At 34.9% G+C, this 18,820-nt stretch overlaps 2 protein-coding genes across 2 annotated transcripts; both read left to right on the top strand.

Moving 5' to 3' along the window:
• Positions 1–9,988: 9,988 nt before the first annotated feature.
• Positions 9,989–12,863, top strand: LOC107611414 (non-specific lipid transfer protein GPI-anchored 14). The gene is made up of 3 exons (XM_088496992.1): positions 9,989–10,544; positions 11,684–11,776; positions 12,457–12,863. Exons 1-3 carry the CDS (start codon positions 10,211–10,213, stop codon positions 12,618–12,620), a joined length of 591 nt encoding a protein of 196 aa, XP_088353118.1. The 5' UTR covers positions 9,989–10,210; the 3' UTR covers positions 12,621–12,863.
• Positions 12,864–16,054: 3,191 nt separating this feature from the next.
• On the top strand, positions 16,055–18,574 carry LOC107611415 (protein FAR1-RELATED SEQUENCE 5-like). Its single transcript, XM_016313342.1, has 2 exons — positions 16,055–18,337; positions 18,449–18,574. Exons 1-2 carry the CDS (start codon positions 16,055–16,057, stop codon positions 18,572–18,574), a joined length of 2,409 nt encoding a protein of 802 aa, XP_016168828.1.
• Positions 18,575–18,820: the final 246 nt, after the last annotated feature.

An 18,820-nucleotide genomic window follows, 5' to 3' on the forward strand; every position in this document is an offset into this window, starting at 1 on the left:
ATTCTTAGCTTCTATTTTCTCTTCTCCAATTTGAAAATTTGGTAGTTTTGGGTGTTGAGATTCTTGGTTAATTTGATGTTTTAGGATCAAATTGACTTGAGGAATTAGTGAGTTTTAGCTTAATTGAGGCACATACCAGGTAAGGATCCTCAACCCTAGTAAATTCCTTAGTTAATTGTAATTTTGGTATTAAGTGTGTATGTATGGGTGCTATGATATGATATAGGTGTGTATATATGTGAAGTGGAGCTTATTTATGGAAAGTGAAGGCTAGGATTTGGTATTGGTTGCTGAATATTAGTGTTGGAGGCTCGTGAGTTTGCTTAATTGTGTTGTCTTGGGATATACGAGGAAAAGGGCCAACGTATGGTTTAGGTTTCTCATATTTAATATATAATGTCTTGTGAAAACTTAGGTTAGATGACCATAGGATAGGTTGGAATGATTAAGTATGTTGTATGTTGAGTATTTGTGATAATGATTGATTATATGGTTTGAGCACGTGTTGGAGATCATTGTTATGGTAGAAATAGGATGCTAAATGGTGATTGGATAATAATGATTTACTAGTTGATGATATTGAATTATGCAAGTAAGATAGATTGTTGATAATCTTGTTGATTAAAATGAGAAATTTAGGTGTGAAATTGTGTAATATTGAAGTATGATTGAATGTGGTATGATGTGGAAATTTTAGTGCTGTGTTGGTATGCTATGATATGTTGCTAGGCTGAATATATGTATAAGAGGTTGGATTTGAGTTTGGGTTTTAATGAAAATTGAGGTTTGAGAATTTTGTGTAAAAATAGATTTTTGGCTGAACTTCGGCAAGCCATAACTTGACTTTCGGACTCCCAAGTTGTTTCAAACCTATTTCACATAAAAATTGGATTCGTGAAGTTTATGCCATTCGAAGAACGGATGAAAAATGTTTTAAAACGAAAAAGTTATGCACGTCGAAAGTTTGGAGGGCAAAATTGAAAATTATACAGTATTCAGCATTTTAGCTGTTCTGCATAGCTTGCGTACGCGATCACTGCACGCAACGTGTAAGAACCTGATTTTTAGTAAACATATTTTTCTAGCTATTTTAAAATTTATTTTGCAAAATTTTGAACCCCGGCCCAATAAGAAATAGTGAGGCTGGCCCAATGGTAAAAAAACGAAAATTCAAGAAAAAAAGAGAAAAGAAAGAAAAAGAAAAAAAATTAAAAATTTTAAAAAAAAGGCCATTAATATGGTCAAAATTGACTTTATGAGGGTAATTAATTCCCCTAAGTCAATTTTGACTAGTAAATAATAAATATTAGCTTACCATTGGTTTATTTTCCTCACTAGAGACTTTTTGAGCCGGAAATTCACTTTTAGTGACGGTTTTGCGTGCGCCGAAAAAACCTCTTGTAATCGAAAACTTCGAAACTAGTGGTAAAAATAATTGTGTCCCAAGATTAATATTATCCATTCATTCATGATTTATTTCTTTAAGAATAAATCTTAGCCATTAATTATTTTACCACACAGTAAAAGTTACCCGAACCGAATTTCTAACTAGTATTCTACAAACGACTCCTAGAGACCCCAAATCTTCTTACTTGGCATTTAAGTAACTTGTATCTCCTTCTCAGCCTCTGCGCCAAGACTATCTCAGCTTTTCACCCCCACTCTGCTGTGTTTTTAACCCCGAGTAACTAACTGCGGTTAACTGTGGATAAGCTCGACACGCAAGCGCTGACCAAGCTTCCTCGTTTTCACGCCCCTTATTCATTGAATTCCAGCCCTTTACCACGAAACTTTTAGCTACTTTTACCATCATAAATTCATCAAGACTTTGATTTTTTTTATTTAAGGAAGCACTGGCTACAAAATTCACAAAACACTTTACACATTTTTACACTCTTTTGACCGAATTCTTGAGAGAGAAAGAGAGAAAACTCTTGGACCTATTCTCTGCGCCCCAGCCCCTATTTCAAATCTTCTTCCATTGTTCTTCATGTGTTCTTCAAGGACTCAAACCATACAAACATAAACTCTTGCCCGTTTTCGCTAATTCTTGCATTTATACCAAAATTTAGGCTAGGTAAACCTTTGTTCTTACTCTTTTCCTTTTCTACTTTTGAAAACAGTAGCCATGATGAATTCCTACTCTCCTTTGTGTATAGATAACTCCTCTTGAAGTACCCATAGAGCACGCCTAAGGAGTTAGAGAGATTCGAGCTCAAAGTGGTTGAATTTCGACGTTTTTGCGACACTTTTGGCCAAAAACGAAGTTGCACCATGATCAGCTGTGCTTCTGCCCTTGTGTGCACGTTTTGCAGTGTGTGAAAGGTTTAATAACTGAATTCATAAGAGGTAAGGGTTAGGATTAGTTAGAATATGTTTGTGCTTGTTTTTGGTATTCATATGAGCCACTTTGTGGTGATTTTGTGCTTGATTCTTAATTCTGGAAATTTAGTGATGCTTCTCTATTTTTGGACAGTTATTTAAGTAATATATGAAGCTTATTTGCCTCTATAAATTGTATGAAATCACTGAAATTATTTGGAGCACTTGGGGTTTAAGTTTCAAGCCTTATGAGTCACTAAAAGTGGATAAAAATAAAAAACTGCATTCCTAAAAATTCAGCCACTAAATGATCATGAAAGTCATGTGTATAAGGGATAAGAAAAGGATAGAAAATTGATTTTAATCCAAGGAACAAAGGTGTAAAAGTAAGAAAGGTGTTATGGTCATTTTGGGTAAAAAAAGGGTTAAAAATATAATTTAATAGAAATATAAGTAAAATTATGAACTTAGTGTTATCAAGGATAAATTAGTAATTATATAAATTAATTGGATTAAGATTATAATTACAATAAAGTGTTAGGTCTAAATAAAAGTTTTAGTAAAAGTTAGAAGTAAAACAGTAAAAAGGTAATAACTAGAATAAGTAAATAAATTAATAAAGGGTAAAATGATATTTTAGGTCCCTAAGGGTAGAATTGGCATTAATTAAAAATATTATAGATAATTTGGTCATAAAAAAATATTAGGATTAACCTGATAACATTTTGACGATAAATCAAGTTAAATGGTAAAACTAGAGAACTTAGGGGCATATTAGTAATTTTAGGCATAAAGTCAAATTAAAAATGATTAATTAACTCAATGAAGAAGAAAGGTCTATTAGAAAAAAAAAATTATGATGGTAAAATGGTGAATTAATAACACTAGTGGTAAAAGCGTCACTAAAAGTCTAAAGAAAACTAGGAAAAAAACGAAGTTATGTATAGAAAGGGTAAAATTGAAAAGATACAAAAATTCCATGAACAAAATGGTAAAATATGTGACAAGGGTGAGATATTTTAAGAAAGGACCGGTGCACAAATTTTATTTAAAAAGAAAGGCTGAGAAGTCCCTTAGAGATAAAGTTTATTGAGATGTGTCGCGAAAAAAGAACTGTAAACCAAAGGTGCTAGAGGTTGTTTGGAGGCAGGTATTTACCCATTGATTGCTAAAACTATGTTTCCCCTTTGTGCGTATATTATGGCATCAAACTTTGCAACGATTGCCTGTTGTCACAGACAGGTGGTATGCTTAACCACATCGACACGTATACACGGACGGACGCAATTGGGAAACCATATCTAGGACTAGTTCCTAGGTAACATCGGGTTGTGGGTAGTCAACCGACGCATAAGCTCAAGGCCAGCATAGGACCAGGCATGCATCATACTTGGTTGTTGCATTCTCTATGTTTGTGATTGCTTACTTGTACCTGTGATTGTATTTTGTCTCTGCTTCTTGTATTATGTGCTTGGTTACTATTCTGCTATATACTTGTGCTTGTACTTGTTTGTGTGATTTACCGACCTAACTGCGCGAAATTTTACACTTAGGCTGCGGAACCCTTTAGGTTTTCTTGTGTAGTACCCTGCTGGGAACCTTAGGTTCTCACCCCTTACTTCCTTATTTCGCAGATACAAACCGGCGAGATCTTCTTTGAGTTTCCAGCCTTGGGACTAATGAGCAGTAGTAGCATTACCGGAGGGTCAGAGCGACTTCTTTTACTTCCACACAGCACTTCTGTATTTCTTCAGCTACCAGGGATCGATGACCAGTAGTAGTTATAATAGTAGCAGTAGTAGTAGTAGTAGTCATCTTTGCCCTCGCTTTGTATAGACTTTTAGAGGGTTAGGTGCTTTTGCAAATATCTATAAAAAACAAGTTAGAATGGGTTCCAGATTAGAGTGATTCTTGTGAGTCGAGGTATGTTAGTATAAATATAGAGTCTGTAAATATTTTCATAAATAAGCAACGATGTAACCCGATGTGAATTATGATGTACTAAATGAGCCTTCGGGTATATATGTATGATATTGTTATATTTTATGTATTTTCTATGCTTCATATTATATTATCTATATAGCTATTATCTATTTCGTTATATCTATATATCTGACACGCAATCTCGATTAGCGCTACAGGCTCATATGTAAATTTTTAATATAAGGTCTAGAGTCTCTAAGGAAAGCCGTGAAGTAGCACCTGGCGGCTAGCATTGGTCATGACATGCTAGAAGCTGGGTCGTTACACGACGCGACCAAATTCTTCAGGTTTGGCATATTGCGTACGCAGGCAGGGTGCGTGCGTACGCGAGCAAGGTGCTTGCGTATGCGAGCATGGAAAAACGTACACCCACGTGTACGCGTGACCCCTGTTTCAACAAATCTAGATTTTGTGTTTTAAAGCTAAATTTCGAACTTCTAAACCTCTATTTTTATTCTTTTAACCCTAGATCTTAATAGCATGCCTAGTAATGAGAAGGAGCTAGGAAGAGGTGGAGCTTGGGGGTGAAGTAAGATTTGAAATGATGAATTATGTATAAAATTGCAATGATTATGAATAAATGTAAAGAGTTAATAATGACAAAATTGAGAATGATTGAACATGATGATGATATGGATGTGTTGAATGTGGGGAAGGCGGTAGGGCGCTAATCCCTCGATTCTTTTCTCCCGCATTCCTTGTGATTGTGTTTTATAGGATGTGAGGAAGGTAGTAGGGTACTAATCTCCTGACGTATTCCCTCACATTCTTTCTCTCTCTTTCTTTAAGGTGGTAGGGCACTAATCCCCCAACCGGTATGGCACGGCCTCACTAGGGGAAGGTGGTAGGACACTAATCTCCCGATTTATTTTTCCCTAGTGTATGCCTCCAGGAGAATGTGGTAGGACACTAATCCCCCAATCTTATGCCTCCTGGAGATGCGCAGTCGAGAGACAGTATCCGGGTTAGCTACCGGGTGTGTCAGATTCGGGCAGTTAACTGACACGTAAGCTCACAGCCAGTGGGAAAGGCACACATCATATGCGTTTGTATGATTTTGTTTGATTATGCATTAATTGAGATTTCCTATGTGAATATAATATGCTAATTGTTATACTTGCTATTTGTATTACTTGTATTCTACTTGTGTTTGTCATGGTTTGCTTGTCTGTTTGTGCAATTTTATCGGAGTTGGAGGAACGGAGGAAAGGCGGAGAGATTGAGGGTTCTAGTTCGATTTTGATTAAGTTAGAACCTTAGAAACCCACCCGATTAGGGTTTCTGTTTTTGTACTTTAAGTTTTATAATCTAAGTATCGGCATTCTAGGATTGCCTTTGTCATTCCCAGGACCTTATATCTTATGTATGTGACACCTTTACCATGCTGAGAACTCCCGGTTCTCATTCTATATGGATATTTGTGGTTTTCAGATGCAGGTCAGGCGGTACCTCACTGAGGCATGCTGGAAGCTTCTCATAGCGGAGATCCTTGTCTTTGGGCCTTATTTTGGATATATGTATATATGTAGATACTTTTATCTCCACTACTTATGTATTTGATGTATTATCTTCCTCTTAGAGGCTATTTTGGAGAAATAGGTTATGTAACTCTGTATTATATATATATATATATATATATATATATATATATATATATATATATATATATATATACATACTTATGTGCTTAGGCCGGTTTATCTTCGCAAGCCAAGTCTTGAGCTTTGATATTTGTACCTTGGAACTCTCTTTCGTTTATATCTATGTTAGCTTCTCTTATCTTTTTCGTTTATCGTTTATGTGTCGTAAGTGTTGCGCTTTTTGTTTTACCATTTTCGATTTTAAACTTTTCTTCAAAACCTCCTAGAATAATTCTTTTTTAACTATATATATATATATATATATATATATATATATAAGTTTTTATTTTTTTAGAAGTCGTAGTGCCTCACCACTTCTGTTTTACATGCTAGGTGTAAAGCTCTGTGTGGTAGGGTGTTACAACTCACATCTGTGTGAGGAATGTATCTAGGGCATAGAGACAAGAACATCCCTCGAGGCATCTATAATTCAAGGCACTTGTATAACATCTCTCTGACCAGTTAAGTACCAAACTTAACAACCGATGGAACACCCATTTTGTAACAAAGCATTGTCCATTTACAAAGTAACCAAAACTTACTCATAATCTTCTTTGGACTTGGGCTTTTTGAATCTATAGGCTGCCATGACAGTCTTGTCGTATGAGAGTGACATGCTGATCCTCGGCCGAAACTCCATCTCGTAGCCCTGCACATGAAGTTGGCATCATTACCCTCTAGTTAGATTTTAACATCATATATGAAACTGCATAAGTTGTTATATTTAGAAAATTAACTTGCCAGTGGAATTAGCATTGTTGGGGACTCTATGTTTCTTGTCAGTGCATTCTGCGCCCACAACCTGGGTATAGGCTTAAAAGCCCCAACTCCAAAAGTTGCATTTGCTATAGGGGATATCTGTGGTATATTGCACATCGCCGGCGATGGGATCCTGCATGCAATTTCACCTGCCCCCATCTTTGGGACCTTTGACGGCCTTGCCAAATAAGGTCCAAGCTGAATGGTTGCAAACTTGACTTGTGGTGTCCAAGTGGGAGAGAGTTGGAAGTTGTGTCATGACCTGTTATTACAAAGACACTTCAGCATGCAATTTGTAAATCATTCTCTGCATACCATTGCAATAACTTGGACAAAGGCACAACTACCATGTTCCCTTCTATGAGGGCAACAGCTGTTATGGTTGGGGCCTAGCTGACTCCCATTTTAGACATGCCAATGGACCAATAAAGAAGCCCTCCACTTGACAAAGATACAGTGGTGCTTTGGGTACGTGGCCAAGGAGTTAAAAGATACAGTGGTGCTTTGGGTACGTGGCCAAGGAGTTAAGAGAGATTCGTCGATGGTGACATCATCATCATGCCCAGGAGAATTCGGGATTATTACATCCATAGTGGTAAGAACCGGACCGGACCGGCCGGTTCGATTTTAGCTTTAGACCGAAGAAAGAAGCAAACCGCTTAAACCCGGGCGGTTCGTCACAAACTGGATGAAATCGATCAAAACTGACTAGTTCGATGCAATCCGTGAACCGGCCAGTTCTATGGTGCTCAAATATTCAAAAATGCATGCAATGGGTTTCGAACTTGCGTCTCCTTGCTAGGCAAGGATAAGGAATGCCACTAAGCTAATGTGTTCATTTGGAAGTTTATGTGCTAATTATTCTATATATTATATACATACACAACTAAATTATTTTTTATTTATTTAATTTAATTTTTGTTTTAAACTCATTTTTTTTAATTCTTTAGAATTTATAGAATTATTAAAATAAGTATCAAATATTTTAATATTTACATTTACATATTAAAATGTTAGTAAAGATATTTATTTTAAATTTTTTAGAGTATTGAGTTAGTAGGTCTTCGAAGATTTCGACTTAAGACTAATTAGTAGGGACATCTAAGCATCACCACTAAATTTCACATGAAAAATTAATGGAGGGACGTAATGTGTTCATCGTTTACTATCTTAAAGGACTAAATTGATATTTTATTTTTTTTTCAAGGGCTAATTAATTTGAAGTAAAAAATTTTAAGGATAGACCTAATTGTCACTTTATTCAATTTTTTTCTATTTTATATTTTTTATTTACGTACGATCGGTTTTATCGGTTCAACCAGTGACCTACCGATTGAACCAATAACCCACCAGTAACCTAACCGATTCGATCACCGGTTCGATTCTGACAACTATGATTACATCTAACAACCCACACACTTTGGAATCAAGCTGAACCTTACCCTTTTCGATTTCGCTAATCAGGTGGGTATAACATCCACGTTCGCCCCTGTGTCTGTTTTGGGAGGTGCATAGCCCGGTTGTGCTGCAAGCCTAAGCGATTCAGCTAGACCCACGTCCATGTTAGTCACATTGGTATTCCCGGCCGTAGTAGGAGACACGGTTGGCGTCCGCACCCCACTGTTGCATCCTTCCTTGGCGGTGAGCATTTGCTTCAGATCTCCAATGCTAACTAACTATGCTCCACCCGCTTAGCAATGTCAATTAACCTCCTATCACCTTCGAACATCTTGACTTCCACTCTCTGCAATTACTCACAATATAACAAGAACACACTCATTATGACATAAAAAAATTATTTTTCCATTAAATGCTGCAACAGCGCAAACATTTTTCATTGTGACTAGTGTTAGGTTTGTTCTTTCCAACGAGTCATTCGCCGACCACCGTCGTTACTTAGCCTTCAGAATTCCGCGATCATCTCCACCTACCGCTATCCGCCTTTACCTTTCTCATTCCATTGTTAACACCCCTTCCATCTCTGCAATTTCTTCTCAGCCTTAACCCTAGTGCTTTTTTCTCCGTCAATTCCAAGTCCCCATTTCAAAAGGTAATTTTTTCTTGCTGTGGTCTTCTATCGAGGACACTTTTTTTCTGGTATAGTAGTCTCAAAAAATAAATTGAGTCCATAAGAGGAAGGCTCTTCTTCGATGACTTCATCATGCATATAGCCCAAATAAAATGAAGCAAGTCCTCCGAAGAAACAGCCCATCATATACTATTCTAAACATTTTCAGTTGTGTTATACTTGCATATGGGTTGCATTGCATCGTACTGTGAAAGCCGCTAGTCCGCTACTGCTATTGGGTTTTTCCGATTTTTCTCTAACGAATTTGAGGTTCCTTTAGACATTTACATTTACACTACAAGACAAAAATCACACTTGCAACTTAAAGATACATGGCATAACATCGACCCCCAAAAAAAAAAATACATGGCATAACAAAGTGATAGTTAAAAATTAGCAACGTCCTTTGGCATAAGATTTGTGATGATGTCATGGAAAGCTAAATATGAAATCATCGCTATTCATTCCCACTTGTCATAAATCGGTTCCTAGCTACATGCATCCACTTGTCGCTATGCATGAAGGAGTGGCTTTGGCATGCTATTTTAAGCTTAGTGGGTTGTTGAAGTGAGGCCACTCACTCTTTTCAGTTTTGCGTGTTCACACTAATTAACCAGTCTACTCCCCGCAGAAGAAAATATAATTTTCAAGAAAACAATAATTTAGAGTGTGTTCGAGTAGCACTTTCAACAAATGTTATCCCACATCACCAAGAAAAAAAAAAAAGAACTGGATTACAAAGCAGAACCATAATTGTAATGATTATCTATTGCTTAGCTTGTCTCAACATCAACCACAGCGGCATATTTAATTGAATAATTGTAATGTGTTCTCATTATTCATTAGAAAGTATACAAAAACCCCATTAAATTAAGGGTTTAAAGAAGAACTCTCGCAACAAAAAATATTTTTAAATTTTATTTTACGTTATTCAAAAAAATTTTATTTGTATCAAATATATTTTTAATAATTATATTTTTTAAAATTTTAAGATTAATTTAATAATAATATATAATAATTATGAATAATTTATTTATAAAAAATATTATTTTTATAAAATTATTACTGAATTAATTTTAAATTTTTTAAAAAATTAGTGGACAGACATATATTTGATGAAATTAAACATTTTTAAAATAAAATAAAATTTAATAATATTTTTTTAAAATATCCGAAACTCAAACCTTAAAAAACTTATTCAATCTACTGTATTATTGTGTTGGTTAAAATTGGTTGATATAGTGTTGATCTCTAACATTATTCTAAAATAAATTATTATAAGCTTCACAGAAAGCTAAGCATTGTTCACCAACACCATACTGCTTTGTAATATATAAGTACCTTCGGTTTATCTCATACTTGCTTCAGTCACTTCCCGTCTATCTTTCCAAAAAAGTGAAAAAAAAAAGAAAGAAAAAGTTAGTTGTTGTAGCACAGCATGAATCCCCAGGCATACATATTGCTGTTAGCATTTGTGATAGTAGGAAGGGCAACGGTAAATTCAACCAATGACAAGGACAAAGAGGAATGCACGCAACAATTAGGAGGGTTAGCAACATGTCTGCCTTATGTCGGCGGCGGTGGAGCAAAGGCTCCGACACCGGATTGTTGTAACGGTCTGAAGCAAGTGCTGAAGAACAGCAAGAAGTGCTTGTGTTTTATTATCAAAGATCGTAATGATCCAGACCTTGGGGGAATACAGATTAATTTGACCTTAGCTTTGGGCCTGCCAACAGCTTGCAATGCCCCTGCCAATATCTCCAAGTGCCCAGGTATATTTTGGTCCTAATTATCGTAATATTTTAAATATATATTTTATTTTTTTAATTAATAGTTAGAGAAATAATCTATGAAGCACGGACACTTCATTAAGTTGTCGTGTTCATGTGTCAGACACATTTTAGACACGACACTCACCGACACTCGTTCGACATGTGTGTCTGCTGTGTTCAACCGTGTCTTAATAAAAGATAAAAATTCTTCTCTGTACACATTTGGATACACCTAAATACTATTAGGTGTCAAGTCACCAAAAAAAAAAATACTATTAGGTGTCAGCATGTTTAGTCTTATTCTTAACATATATTCTTGAAATAAATTTAGATATAGTATATATTATTATTATTTTTTAAACAAAAAGATATTTTAAATATTTGATATAATTAAAATAAGACATTAAAAATAATTAAAAAATTAATTTATATTTTAATATCAATAAAATATCAAACTATTATTACAATTTATCTAAAAAATATTTTATATTTTATATGTATGTGTGTTCACGTGTCTTATAAGATTTTAAAATTTGTGTATCGGCGTGTCCCGTATCTCGTGTCGTGTCGTGTCCCGTATCTATGCATCATAGTAAATAATTAAGTAAATGAATTTGGACCGTCAATTATTTTTTAAAATATTTTGATAAAGATTGTAAAAGAATTTTATTCAATTCAAATTTCTATGCAAAATACTCCTCAATTTTGCTTACAAAAAGAAAATATTCCAATTAATATGAAAACATAAAATCATAGAGTTAATCCTATAACATATATATAAAGTTAACTACTTATTCGATTAATAAGTATTGAGATATTTTTCTATAAATAATATATAAAAGATGCTAACTTCTATATAAATGGGTAGAGAATATCAAATTTATGTAGAACAATTGTTAGGAGTTTTAAATCATTTTAATTTTAATTATTTTTTAATAATTTTTAAATTAAAAAAAATTAAAACTACCTTGTTCATCCACCTAATCATTGATTTTTTTTCCATCTTCTCTATCTATGTTTTAAGAAATAAAACATATATTTAATTTTTTATTCATGTAAAAATTATCCGGGCATTAAGACTTCTAATATATATTATATATAATAATTATTTATTTATTTATTACTTTCAATGGTAACAGAGTTGTTGCACATGGATCCCAAATCACCAGAGGCTCAAGTATTTTATCAGTCTGAGAAAAATGGAACAAGTCCTGTCGCACCCGCTCCTTTTGGTAACTAAAAGTGACATTGATATGAAATTTTGTTTAATTTTGTTTAGTATATAAATTTACGGTGATTTATTCTGATCCAATCTCACACACCCACAATTTAAACTTCTCTACTATTTAATTATGGATTTGAATATTTTAAATTTTAAATTTTACTTTAGAAGATAAAGTATGATTTTTTATTATTTATTTCATAAGTAAAATTAATAAAAAATATAAAAAAATTTATTTAAAGATTAAAAATAATATTTTATCTTTTAAAATAAAAATTTTAAATTTTAAAAATTTAAATAATAATAAAAAAATAAAGATTATCATTAAATGTGTATTGAACATTTTTTTTCAATATAAAAAAAGATAATCTTCGTTCTCCATTTAAAATTGTTCTACATTATATAGCATGAAATATATATATATATATGAGAATTTTAATATGTTTATACTACTGTCTAGTTATACAAAATGTTGTTAAAAGTAAAATTATATTTTTTATATTCTAATAATATATTTCTTATAACAATACTTTTTTAAAAAAATATTATTTAATAATAAAAATATTATTTTAATTTTAATAATACTTCTAAAAATATTATAATCATTATAGTCACTACTCTATCATTAGCAGTCATTATTCATGTGCATAGAGTAAGCATTATTCATGTGTATTTATAATGCGGTGGTAGATGGAGTAAGTCCAGTAAGCGGAAAAGGACAGAGTAAAGGGAAAAGTAGTCAGGAAACCAGCTCTGCTCAGAAGAACGAGGCACTATGGAAGGACAAAAAGCTGTTCGGTTTAGCAATTTTGGGTTTTGGTCTTCAAATTGTTGGGCTCTTTTTTCGGCTTTGAAACTTCAAAAATTATCTTCTTTCATAGGGAGAGAACTTCTTTCTTTGGGGGCATAAATGATTTTGTGCCATTTGCGTCATTGTATCAATGCCATCTACGAAATGGTATAGAGAAAAGTTGGGTGTAAAAAATAAAAATATTGTAAAAGAAGGGAGTAAAGGGAGGGACAATATTTCGGTACGATTATTGCTGTGGGTCCCAAGTTTACTTTGAAATTGATTTTGTACTTTGTTATTACGGATACTTTGCTCGTGTCTGTATGTCGGACACATTTCAAACACGACACTCACCAATATGCATGTCTGTTATGTCTAACCGTGTTTTAATAATAAATAAAAAAAATTTTCGGATACGTTTGGACACACTTAAATACTATCATTTGTCTAATCTTATTTTTAACATATATTTTTAAAAAAAATTTAAATATAATATGTATTATTATTTATTAAAACAAAAAAAAATATTTTAAACACTTAATATAATTAAAATAAGATATTAAAAATAATTAAAAAATTAATTTATATTTTAATATCAATAAATATCAAAATATAATTACGATTTATCTAAAAAATAATTTATATTTTATATATATGCGTATTTCCGTGTCTGATAAAATTTTAAAATTCGCGTGTCAGCGTGTCTTATTATATCGTATCCGTGTCAATGTCGTACATTATAGGTTATTACTTATTAGTGGATACTATTCTAACCATACTATTGGTCTCACACAATAATTATCTAAAAGTTAAATGAAGACTCATTTATGAGTTTAATTAATAAAAAGAATGTTTTAACATTCTATTTACATAGCCAGTCGATAAAATTAGGGATAAGTATTGTTTTGGTCCCTCACGTTGAGGGTCGGAATCGAACCCATCCCTGATGTATATTTTGATTTAAAATCATCCTTAAAGTCGTATTTAAATTTAAAATCGTCCTTTCTAATAAAATTTTTTTATTTATTCCTAAACTACCCCTATAATAGAAAAAATTATAAAATTTAAAAAAAATAAAAGAAAACACGGTGAGGGGGGAAGAGAAAAGGGTATTCGAAGGGAGGGGGGAGGGAAAGGGGGAAGGGGGGAAGGAGAAGGGGGAAGGGTAAGGGGGGAAGGGTGGGCATCACTGCCACCGTCGCCGCCGCTGTGCCGTTAGGAGGGAGATCCGAGGGAGAGAGAGAGAGAGCGTGGCGTTGAGGGAGCAGAGAAGCGCGCCGCCACCTCGAGACGCCCTTGCCGCCGCCGAGGAGAAGGAGAGGAAGAGGAAGGGATGCTGTCCGCGCCCTGCCACCGCGTCAGTTCCCCGCCACCGTGCTGCTTCGCCGTCTATGGGGAGTCGCTGCCGATCCGCCACGAGCCGCCATCGCAAGTCAACAACGAAGAGAGAGAGAGCCGCGAGGAGGAGGATCGCGCCACCCAGTCGTCGTCGTCCTCGCTGCGCCGCCGTCGAGCCCACTGAGCAGAAGCTCATCACCGCCGTTCGCGCCTCTATCGCCGTCCGAGAAGCTTCCATGGCCGTTGCCGTCGAGCCCATTGAGCAGAAGCCCATCACCGCCGTTCTGCTTTCTTGCTTTCTGTTTTTTTTTTTTTTTTTGCTTTCTGTTTTTCATGTTCTTGGTGGTGGTGTTGTTGTTGGTGTTGGTGTTGGTGGTGGTCTTGCTTTCTGTTTCTATTTCTGCTTTTTGTTTGGTGTGGTTTGGTGTTGTTTGGTGTTGTTGTTGTTGTTTGGTGTTCTTGGTGGTGGTGGTGGTGGTGGTGGTGGTTGTGGTGGTGCTGGCTGTGGTGCTGGTTGTGGTGGTGGTGTTGGTGTTGGTGGTGGTGGGGTGGTGGTGGTGGTGCTGGCTGTGGTGCTGGTTGTGGTGTTGGTGTTGGTGTTGGTGTTGGTATTGGTGTTGGTGTTGGTGTTGGAGGTAATTGTGCTGGTAGTGGTGAGGGTATATTTGTCCAAAAAAAATTAAAAGGACGATTTTAATACGAAAAAAAACGTTAAGTATGATTTTAAATCAAAATATACATCGAGGACGGGTTCGATTCCAACCCTCAACGTGAGGGACCAAAACAATACTTATCCCATAAATTTATATATAGGAAAATTTTATCTTACCTTTAGATAAGTATTATATATAATTATATATCAGGCTAATATATTGCATATTTTATATAATTGAATATTTTATATAATTGAATAGTTTTAAATGCTGCAATTAAGATTTTGGATGATATAATCGTTGAATATTGGGTATTTTGCTATGTTGTGTGTATCATTTTTATGTGTTATTGGAAAAATATTGCAGCATTTTTGTTGCTTTTAAAAGAATGAGATTATTTAGATATAAAATGTGACATAGATGTTATTATTGTCGATTTTTTAAATGTCTAAGTCAAGAAATTTTAGATGTTATTAAATATTTTAAAAATAATATTTTTTAGATTATTCAACTAAAAGAAGAGAGAGGAGAGCGATAAATTTTTCAACCCATAATTATTAGAATCGGATTCAACTTGACCAAAAAATTGAAAAAATAAAAGTTTAGCCGATTCGGTTTGCCCATTAAACTATAGGTACGTTCTTTGGTGTCTAAATATTTTTGTCGAAATATTGCCGAAAAGATGTGGTAAATTGTAATATTGACAAGTGGATATGAAACTGTCAAGGATAATAGTAAGTTTTGCAGAATTAACAAACGATATTAACTTGATTTTTTCATTCTCTCTAACTTAGTCACTGTTTACCCAAAACTTTTATTTGCTCCTCCTTCCTTTGTTTGCTAACAATATTTTAATCTGTGTTACTGTATTTCTTCCATTCATGAGTCATTACCCTTTCTCCATTGAAAGTAAATCGAAGACCCACAAACCGAGGTGTGGCATCTTCTTCTATCACTGTTGGTGTTACAATTGCCCTCACTATGCCTCCATTGCTGTTGTGGACAGTGACATTGTGGCCCTCCTCTCACATTTCTTCCATACGCCTCTTTACATTTATTTCTGAGGTAAGATTTGGGATTTTTTTTATTTTCTTTTGTATTTTTTACTTTTTTTAGTTCATGGTGTTTTTTTTTATTGAGTTTTGTTATTGTGTTGTTATTGTTATATTTAATATTATTTCTTCGAAATTTTGAGGGTTTTTTCTCCGATCTTTTTTTTCTCAAGAATTTTTTTCTTGCTCTGCTGTTTGTACGTTTTCAATCATGAACAACCCAAAAGCTTTATTAAAAAAATAATGAATAAGAACCCTATCACCAAATTTATTCCATGCATGTATTGAGAGAGGAAAATGTTTCCTTGTTCTTATTTTTAATAGCATAAAAATTTTAGTTTGATGTGTTTCTATATATGAAGACAGAATCCTAATTGTGCTTCTGGGTGATTTGTAAAATTTTTTTGGGTGTCCTTTCTTTCTTAGGTGCTGCCTTTTAAGTTGGAGGCTTGAAAATGGATGAATTTAGCAGTGGTGATCAAGCTCCTGAGTGGACCAGTAGCAGCAGTGACGATAGCTTTTCCTATGAGGATGAAGATTCTCATCAAGATGTTGAGAACATTGATAATGTTGAATCTAGCATAGAGAAAGATGATGACAAGGTTACTGCAACTATGCTATGGAGTTCTGAGTTTGACAAGGAGGTTCATGCCTATAAAGCTTATGTAAAGTATGCGAGAGATATGGGTTTTGCTGTCCGTAAAAGAGACTTGTCAAGAGATAAGGATGGGAATTTGAATAGAAAGTACTATGTTTGCAATCGCCAAGGGACAAGGGATCCAAAACACTATCGTCTACTTGATAGAAAGAGGAATCATAAGCCAGAGACAAGAACTGGTTGCAAGGCACGTTGTTTTATTTATTTGGATAAGTTGTCCATGAAATGGAGAGTTAAGACACTAGAAGAGGAGCACAACCATCCAATGATCCCAGAACAATTTGTTCATTTAATTTCTAACCATCGGAAGTTGACTGAGGCTGACAAAGCCCGGATTGTTTGCATGAAGGAATCTGGGTTTCAAACTTCTCAAATTGTTGGGTTTTTGGCTAAGCTTGCTAGTGGCTATAGTAACCTTAATTTCACGAAGAAGGATGTTTATAACTTTATTGATCCAGATAGGCGTGCAAAGATAGAGAACGGAGATGCTGTGGCAGCAATAAGTTATCTCCAGGGTAAGGCAGATGTGGACCCAATGTCTGTTGCTCGTTATACACTAGTCAACGGTAACAAATTGGGCAATCTTTTCTGGGCTGATGGACTTATGATCAATGACTACCAATACTTTGGAGATGTGTTAGCTTTTGACTCCACTTATAAGAAGAATAGATATAATAAACCTGTAGTGATTTTCTCTGGATCAAATAATCATCGCTTGACTTGCATATTTGGGTTTGCTGTGCTTGCCAATGAAAGTCGAGATACCTACATATGGTTGCTGAAGGAATTTTTGGATGTCATGATGAACAAGGAACCAAGTGTTGTAGTGACTGACGGCGACGATCAAATGCGACAAGCAATAAAGGAGGTCTTCCCTAGCACGACACATAGGCATTGTGCATGGCACATTGAGAAAAATGCAAATAGTCACATCAATGATCGGTCTCTTTTGGATGCTTTTAAGGTATCGATGTATGCTAATATGATGGTACCCCAATTTGAAGCTTACTGGGAAGAAATGATTCAGAAATTTGATATTGATGAGGACCACTGGCTTTTAACCAAATATGCCAATAAGGCAATGTGGGCCACTGCATACCTATGCGGAAAGTTTAGTGCAGGTGTTAGAACAACATCTCGATGTGAAGGTATAAACTCTTTCCTAAAAAGGTTTATTAAGTCACAGGAAACCTTGCTTGCGCTTGTGGAAAATCTAGAGCGCGTGGTTAAAGAGTACCGTAACAATGAACTTGTTGCTCAATTCAAGTCTATGTATAGTAAGTCAGTGCTGACTACTGGGTTGGACTCCATTAAGCAGGCTGCAGCAAGGGTTTACACTGCAGAAGTATTTCCAGAGGTGAAGGATCAACTAGCAAAAGTTGTTGCACTAAAGCATGTTGGCAAAAGTGGTATGGGCAGTAATATTGTTCATTGTGTTGCAAAATTTAGACGACTAGGTAGACTTTATCATGTTCTTCATGATGATACTTCAGAAAGGATTGAATGTGAATGTCAGCATTCACAACAAAGTGGCATACCATGCAGCCATATATTTTGTGTCATGAGACATGAGGATATTTGTGAATTGCCTGAACATTTGGTTTTAAAGAGATGGCGAAAAGAAGCAAATGCATACTTAAATGAAGAAGTTGACGATGGAAAAGACCCGAAGAGAGCGTTTGCTCTCTGGTACGGTTCCTTGTGGTCGGGGTCAATTTGGATGAACTTTCTTGTCGCAAAAACTACACCAACTTATCGCCATACAATTGGATGTGTTAATGGCATTATAAAGGATTTGGAGAAGAGGTTATGCTTGGTCGAAAACGTGAGTAGGCCAGTCAAAGATATTCAGGACCTTGAGATTGTGAAGATAAGGGGTGCGCCAAAACTCAACAAGAAATTCAAGGGATTGAAGACAAGGAACTGCTCCCGTTGTGGGCAAACTGGTCACACCCGAAGAACATGTCATAATGTAGAATCTGAAAAGCATTGTTTGACTGGAGATAATGGCTCTGAAGGCGAAGGGCATGGCAGTAGGTTTGAAACAGGACGGCATAATAGTCATGATGATGATGTCGCGGTAAGTACATGCTTTTTCATTAGATCAATTGAAGTAGATGTTGTTTCACTTATAATTTGGTTAATGTCGTTAAGTTACATAATTTTTTTTCTTTGGGTATTTTCTTTTTAGGCCAAGCAAGGATCACTTTCAAGCAAGTTTGGTTTGTATAGCGCAGGTTGTGATGAAGTTGCATCAGACTCTTTGAAGAATATCTGTAAAAATTCTATTCCAAATTATATTACTGTCCCAAAATAGATTTTTTTAGAAGAGCAACACATTAACCAAGTTCATGCTATGAATGCAATGCCATCTTCATCTACATCTCCGATTGCTAAAGTAATGCCATTTGCCAATGCCATGTATTCTAATGCTGGAACAGATGTGTTCTCCTTTGTTCCTAGCCATCAATGGCATTTTCAGGTTGTTTAACTAATTGAGAAGATTTAATTGCATGTTTTTTACCGTTATTTACTGATATGTGTTCTATTTTTATTCTATTTG

The sequence above is a fragment of the Arachis ipaensis genome, chromosome B8, assembly GCF_059453495.1.
Source record: "Arachis ipaensis isolate K30076 ecotype BB chromosome B8, ASM5945349v1, whole genome shotgun sequence".
In the NCBI taxonomy this organism is placed as follows: domain Eukaryota; kingdom Viridiplantae; phylum Streptophyta; class Magnoliopsida; order Fabales; family Fabaceae; genus Arachis; species Arachis ipaensis.